Source organism: Cucumis melo, chromosome 6 (genome assembly GCF_025177605.1).
Source record: "Cucumis melo cultivar AY chromosome 6, USDA_Cmelo_AY_1.0, whole genome shotgun sequence".
Taxonomy (NCBI): Eukaryota; Viridiplantae; Streptophyta; class Magnoliopsida; order Cucurbitales; family Cucurbitaceae; genus Cucumis; species Cucumis melo.
The window spans coordinates 24,756,463-24,764,370 of NC_066862.1; the positions used below are offsets into that span (position 1 = coordinate 24,756,463).

At 38.8% G+C, this 7,908-nt stretch overlaps 1 protein-coding gene across 1 annotated transcript; it reads right to left on the reverse strand.

The window, feature by feature from the left end:
- Positions 1–6,195: 6,195 nt before the first annotated feature.
- LOC127149728 (protein ALP1-like) lies at positions 6,196–7,258 on the reverse strand. Its single transcript, XM_051085596.1, has 3 exons — positions 7,076–7,258; positions 6,729–6,954; positions 6,196–6,650 (listed from the first exon to the last, which is right to left on the reverse strand). Exons 1-3 carry the CDS (start codon positions 7,256–7,258, stop codon positions 6,196–6,198), a joined length of 864 nt encoding a protein of 287 aa, XP_050941553.1.
- Between the last annotated feature and the right edge of the window lie 650 nt (positions 7,259–7,908).

Here is a 7,908-nt window from a genome sequence, read left to right on the forward strand (position 1 = left end):
AGTAAACTAATATATCATCAATGAACACAATCACAAACTGATCTAAAGACCGATGGAAGATCCTGTTCATAAGATCCATGAAAACCGCTGGCGCATTTGTTAAACCGAATGGCATAACTCGAAACTCATAATGCCCATACCTCGTTCTAAATGTTGTCTTAGCAATATCTGATTCTCTAACCTTCAACTGGTGGTATCCTGACCTTAAGTCAATCTTAGAGAACAACGCTGCTCCCCTTAGTTGATCAAATAAGTCATCGATGTGTGGTAAAGGATACTTGTTACGTATTGTAACCTTGTTTAACTGTCTATAGTCAATACATAATCTGAGGGTACCATCTTTCTTTTTCACAAAAAAGCACTGGTGCTCCCCACGGCGAAACACTAGGCCTGATGTATCCCTTGTCAACTAGTTCTTGTAACTGCATCTTCAATTCTTTTAGCTCGCTTGGAGCCATTCTATACATGGCCTGTGAAATAGGTGCTGTTCCTGGTAATAATTCAATGGTGAACTCAATCTCTCTATCAGGTGGCAAACCTGACAGATCATCTGGAAATACATCAAGAAACTCTTTCACCACAGGAACATCTTCTGGCTTTAGCTTTTCTCTCTGCACTACTACGATGTGTGCAAGAAACGCTGTGCAACCCTTCCTCAGTAATTTCTCAGCTTTCAAAACTGAGATTAAACTTCTAGAAACGGCCTTCCTCATACCTCTAAAAACCACTTCAGCAAAGCCTGGTTTTCTGAAAACCACTTCCTTCCTATGGCAATCCATAGATGCATAGTGAGCAAATAAGAAATCCATTCCCAAAATTACATCTAACCTCTGCAACTCTAGTGGTAGCAAGTCCACTAGCAAACTGATACCTTCTACTAAAACTTCACAATTACGTAACACCTCATTAACAAGTAAAACGTCACCAACTGGAGTGTATATAGCTAACCCCTCAAATAAAGGCTCTAGCATCCTATTCAACTTAGTTAGAAATATACTAGAAACAAAGGAATGCGTAGCACCTGGATCAAATAAAACATCTGCAGATACATTACAAATAAGAATCGTACCAGTAATAACGTCTGGTGCATCCTCCGCTTCTTGTTGAGTCATAGCATAGACTTTTCCCTGTTGCCTCGGTCTTCCAACAACTCCCTTTTGCCTTGCACCACTGGTGCCCTCTGTTGGAACCACTGAAACTCTCGATTGCTCAACTGTCTGGGACCCAACTCCCTGATCACTCTGAACTGTCATGTTCAACTGCGGACAATCTTTCTTGAAATGTCCTGGCTGTCCGCACTGGTAACATACACCGGCACCTACCAAACACTGACCCCGATGGTTCCTGCCACAACTCGTGCATGGTGTTCGCCTGACGGTACTAGCAATGGACTCTTGACCTGGTTGCGATCTTACTGTTGATCTAATGGGTTGACTAGGTATTCTCTAGCTCTGTCTCTGAAAAACACTACCATAACTCACGTTCCTCGATGCTTGGCCTCCAGAGCGATTCTTAAAATCTTGACGGCTTGAAATATTTATCCCAGGCGTGAACCTCCGCTGCTCACGGCCTCTAAATCCACTAGTTGTTGAAGTCCCACGACTAAGCTCCACTGCTGATTTCTCTTCTATTATACTCTGCTCCACACGAAGGGCAGTCTGCACTAACTGAGAGAAATTCGTCCACTTAGCAATGGCTGTAACTGGGGTACGTATTTCAAAACGCAACCCTCTTTCAAACCTTCAGCACCTGTCACTCTCAAAAGCTACAATAACGTCAGCATACCGTGAAAGCTCGGTATACTTCCTCTCATACTCAGCCACTAAAAGTGATCCTTGTTTCAACCCCAGAAATTCATCCCTCTTGGCTTCGCAGTATGTGCTGGGATAATACTTATCTTCGAATATGCCGCTAAAAGTCTGCCAGTCTAAAGCACGTGCATCACTGCGTCTTGCTAATATAGATTTCCACCATCCTTCAGCCTCTTTTTGCAACAAAAATGTGGCTAATCTAACCTTTCGCTCCTCAGGACAATTCATCACATCAAAACACTTTTCAAGCATATTCAACCAATTCTCTGCATCAGCTGGATCTGTGGAACCTTCAAACACTGTAGCCCCTAACTTCTTCAGCCGTTCAATTTCGTATGCCTTTTCTGGATCACTAGGCTCTGCTCTATCTGGCCTTCCTATTTCCTGTGTAGTTCTCGCAAACTGCTCATTTCCTGCCCCACCTCGAACTCCTAGGATACTAGATTCCCCTACAGATAGACCTTGGGTAGGACCTTGCATCCCGTCCTGATTCTGCCGGCGTCGTCTACCAGTACGTGGTGGCATGACTCCTATAATATGTCAACACATTAGACATACTATAAATACTTAACTCAAATGCATGATACTAAATGTCTACTAACGTATTAATAATAAATGGACTTACTTCTACTCTTACCTAGACCATACTCCACTAGTTCCCTTTAAGCTAACTTGACTTTCAATTATTTACTTTCCAGTTTCTTCTTAGAGCTAACCGCTCTACCTTAATTCCCATGGAGCAAACTGCTCTGATACCAAGTTGTCACACCCGCTCCCGGACTACCTGCTACCTTAGACCGAAAGATGGCGTGAAGCCGACGAACAACGCTTTTCTGTACCTGTATCTATCGAATCTGCTAAAAACTTTCATGTGATGAACTTGCCAATCTAGTATATAAACTATTGTACATGCCACAAAACACAGCGGATCCTAGGCTAGTCAAACACAGCTAGTCAAACACATACATGAAGTGTACCTCAAAATTTACCGATTTCACGAGTAAACCTAAAGACACCTTAATCAAAATATAAGCAACAAAATTTACACAACTACAGCTCCTAAACCTTATACAAACTGTGGAATATCTATAACATACAAGGGTGTATATACACCACAACACAACAGACTCTATGCCCAACTCAAAACACGTACTGGCAATCGATAATGAAGCTTCCGCAGACTAAGGCAGTCTATCAGGCACTGGGAAGTCGATCTCTACCTGGAAAATGGGTAAAACATTTTGGAAAGGGTGAGCTATGAAGCTCAGTGAGTGACTCAGTTTAAAACTATGAATTTAAAGATAAGAGCACGTGAAAACTTTACACATATAAATCTGTTTATACAAGTCGCAAATGTAAATGTGTAGTAGTAAGAATAGCTTCCTTAAATACTCAACATGTTCATCATTGAAATCTAGCAAGGCATATCAAGTATATCGAAGCATTTTAACTAACATGACGAATCTACGTTGTGTAGGGTACACCTAGTACAACAACGTTTACAAGCACTACGATGTAGTGGGGCCCGCCCAGCACTCACGACAGCATCGTTGTTACGGAGTACACTCAACGTCAACAACGGAATCTAAACAGTGTGCACACGGTAATCTCTAGCCTCAGGCTCAAGATCTCAGTCATGTAGTTAATGAAAATTTCATAAATCATCTTTAAATATTAAAACATGCCTGCTTATATATTTTACACAAAGCTCGAACTTTACTCAGCTCTTTCGTGGAAAATTGTAGTTCTTAAAACAAAACTTCATACTTTACACGGTAATCTCTAATTCATGCTTTGCTTAAAATATTGTGGTTTAAATACTTTCCAAACATTTAATATCTACGTGCTAGCATAAATTTCTTTAAGAAATCTAGTCTCCAAATGTATACTTGAAAATAGTCATGAAATTCAAATACTTTTCATGGCTTCGTAAATAAACATTTATCGCATTCAATCATAATAACAATTATGGAAAATATTTCAAAGTTGGTTTTGTCACTCACAGTCTTGGGCTAGATCCTTGGTCTATAAGCTCGGTTTAATTCTTCTCGGCCTGCCAACAACCCAACCGAGTATTAAAACTCTAAACATTGTGGTTTCCTAAAGATATACATAACATGTCGCACCAAAGATGACGCTCACGAAAACAAAGCTTAAGAAATAAAATCCTATTTCAACAATTCTCTAAAATTTCCAGATTTCTAAGATAAACTTCAAAGGACTATAACTTTCTCAATACTTAACCAAAATGAGTGTTTTTTATATCAAAATCTTCATTTTGAGATCCTCTAAAACTTACCTGAAGACATATAAATCTGATTCCCCGTGCATAAACACATATAACCCTCAAAACAGAACCACTTCCAGAATCGCGCGCACACGACCTCTTTAACTTGTCCCTACAATTTAACTGATATTTAGTCGTTTTTGGTTTACAATTTCTTCATGAAAGTTGTAGTCAATTGAATAAGCTTTCCAACCATACCAAATAGAGATTCTAACTCCACCGATACACTCTGAAATACAAGAAAAACCAGAGACCTTCTGATTTCGAGTGAAAACCAACTGCCCTGTTTTCTTCATCAAAAAGCACCAAATGAATATCCGAATTTGCTCCAACGTTCTTCATAAAGTTTGTTTAAAAATGAGTTAACTTTCAGTAAATGTAAATCTCACCTCTTAATTCCTTTTGAAGAGTTCAAACCGAATTAAAAACCAGTGATGTGCAGAATGAACTAAAATTCAGCCATTGATACACTTTGCTTGAGTTCTCCTCCTCTTCTTCAACCTAAAAAATTCTAGTAAAATTTCTCTTCTTCTTCAAACTCTCTCTTAGAAGTTCTCTGCAAATTGAAGAAGGAAAAAGAAAAAAAAAATGAAACTTGGATGTCTTCAAAATCTTGGCGGTGAAGGGAAGAGAAGAAGAAGAAGAAGAAGAAAAGAAAAAATGAAATTTTCTTATCCTTTTCTTCTTTTTATCCTTTCTTTTCTTTCTTTTCTTTACTTTATTTAATAAAACTATTTAATATATAAATATATATATATATATATTTACACTTATTTTCCATTTTCTTTTTCTTTTTTTTTTCTTTCCACATTTAAAGAAATAAAACCAAGAAAATATCGGGTTTACATAAAATTTATAAGCAGACATGTTTTAATATTTTAAGATGATTTATGAAATTTTCATTAACTACATGACTGAGATCTTGAGCCTGAGGCTAGAGATTACCGTGTGCACACACTGGTTAGATTTCGTTGTTGACGTTGAGTGTACTCCGTAACAACGATGCTGTCGTGAGTGCTGGGCGAACCCCACTACGACAAAGACGATGGGAGTGCTGGGCGGGCCCCACTACATCGTAGTGCTTGTAAACGTTGTTGTACTAGGTGTACCCTACACAACGTAGATTCGTCATGTTAGTTAAAATGCTTCAATATACTTGATATGCCTTGCTAGATTTCAATGATGAACATGCTGAGTATTTAATGAAGCTATTCTTACTACTACACATTTACATTTACGACTTGTATTAACAGATTTATATGTGTAAAGTTTTCACGTGCTCTTATCTTTAAATTCATAGTTTTAAACTGAGTCACTCACTGAGCTTCATAGCTCACCCTTTCCAAAATGTTTTACCCATTTTCCAGGTAGAGATCGAGTTCCCGGTGCCTGATAGACTGCCTTAGTCTGCGGAAGCTTCATTATCGATTGCTAGTACGTGTTTTGAGTTGGGCATAGAGTCTGTTGTGTTGTGATGTATATACACCCTTGTATGTTATAGATATTCCACAGTTTGTATAAGCTTTAGGAGCTGTAGTTGTGTAAATTTTGTTGGTTATATTTTGATTAAGGTGTCTTTAGGTTTACTCGTGAAATCGGTAAATTTTGAGGTACACTTCATGTATGTGTTTGACTAGCTGTGTTTGACTAGCCTAGGATCCGCTGTGTTTTGTGGCATGTACAATAGTTTATATACTAGATTGGCAAGTTCATCACATGAAAGTTTTAAGCAGAGTGGACAGATACAGGTACAGAAAAGCGTTGTTCGTTGGCTTCACGCCATCTTTCGGTCTAAGGTAGCAGGTAGTCCGGGAGGGGATGTGACATTTAGTCCAAGTATGTTTAGGTAGTCTCGATGAACTTGTCATGTTAGAAGTAAAACGCAAACATATTAGTTTCATTAAGTTCCGTATGATTAGATAACATACATACGATTAGTTTCATAGTACAGTGAACTCCTACTGAAAAATAGTTTGGCAGTAAGTTACTTGCGTAACCAATACATTCAAAATAATCATGTTACAAAAACTATGACAAAATAATACCTATTACAATCACTACTTAAGTATGAAAATGAACGGGGAACATTTAATTTTTCTATTGGTTACGCAACTCCCATTCACTAAACATTTCTTCTGCAAGGTCGTCCCTCCATTGACTCCACTCATTTGATGTCTCTATGTAATGTATGTCATCGGTGGCAGTAGTCGCGTGGGTGGAATCAACCTCATCTATGTTGTCTTGTATATCAAAGTTTGTCATCTCCCTATTGATAAGGTTGTGGAGGAGACAACATGCGAGTATTGTGCGACATTGAACTTGTACAGGGTAGTATGACTTTCCCCGCAGTATTGCCCATCGACCCTTCAAGACATCGAATGCTCTTTCGATTACATTACGAGCAGACGAATGCTTCATATTGAAGAACTCTTTCGACGTTGAAGGTGCATTTTCAGGGCCACGCCATTCTTGTAAGTGATAGCGTTGGCCTCTGTATGGTGCCAGGAAACCCTCCGCATTTGGGTACCCGTCATCAACCAGGTTGTAATAGCCTGTGATCACAATGCACGATTAAAATGTCGCAGCTGTTACTTGCAAAATTGCATAGGTACAATGCCGTTGTTACTTACCCTTAGGCACCTTAAGCCCATTAGGTCTTGAAAGGGCATCACGGAGGATGCGTGAGTCCGCAGCTGATCCTTCCCAACCGACAAGTACGTAAACGAAATCTCCTTTCGTGTCACACACGCCAAGTACATTTGTGGCCACCTCCCCCTTGCGTGTTCTATACCTAGCCCGATCACTTGCTGGAACGTTGACTTTTATGTACGTTCCATCTAATGCATCTAGGCAATTCTGCAACGCATAACTACAAATTATTGAGAAGAACTAACGTCGTTGTGTTGGAAGTACATTGTTCGAGATAAATGTGTACCTCAAACCACCTTCATCTTTGATCTGTGAATTCATTAGGCACTGGTTGTGGTTTTTTCAAAAGCTCCTCATGAAGTCGAATGAAAGCCAACAAGACCATGTTAAAATGGCGGGAAATTGTCTCACCCGACCGCATGAACTCTCGTTGAATGACACGATTTTTCACATCGTGCGCCAGAATGTGGAGGAACATTGCTACCATCTCCTCAACATCGACGACTTCCATCGACGTTAGTCCAGCAATGGTCCTTAGTAAGTGACACAGAATGGCGAAACATCTTCAGTCCATTCTCGTACTTTGGCGACAGACAAGGTTTGAGCCATGAATCATGCAAAAGTAAGCTAACTGTCTAATCCTATGCCTAGTTTCATACGGGATGTACGTTATCCTCTTCGTATCGTTCTTCAAGAGCTCCAACATTAGTAACAACTGTCGTTGGGATGCTATGAACGCATTTACAATAGACGCCAACTCGTGTTCGTCCATTATAAATTATAGATTGTCACCCTGTTGGAAAATAATCCTAACAACGCGTTAATTTCAAATGTTGTTAACCTAATCACATAATACCAATCTTGGTTTTGAAATGTTGGAAATATCTTCAAAGGTAAACTAAGTTAATATGTTTACAAATTAAGTAATTGACTTCTACTACTTTTTTGAAAATACGTTTGTGCAAACTTCATTTATGTTTATGTTTCCATTTATGTATATATGGAAGTATACGTATTTAAATTTGCAAAATAAAACATATTGCTAATTTTCAATTGAAATCTATCGTGAACGTTTCAATTAATTTTACTTTTTCAATAGAGAGATTATCCACTCTGTAAAAAGAAATCACAAATTGCTATATAGCTTTCAAAGTTTGATCT

Excerpts from the sequence above, each read along its gene's own strand:
- LOC127149728 (XM_051085596.1), bottom strand. The coding sequence starts at position 7,258 with ATGGAAGTCGTCGATGTTGAGGAGATGGTAGCAATGTTCCTCCACATT. Across the intron at positions 6,955-7,075 it reads TTTTGAAAAAACCACAACCA|AATTGCCTAGATGCATTAGA; the intron begins GTGCCTAATGAA and ends TATGCGTTGCAG. Across the intron at positions 6,651-6,728 it reads TGGGCTTAAGGTGCCTAAGG|GCTATTACAACCTGGTTGAT; the intron begins GTAAGTAACAAC and ends TTGTGATCACAG.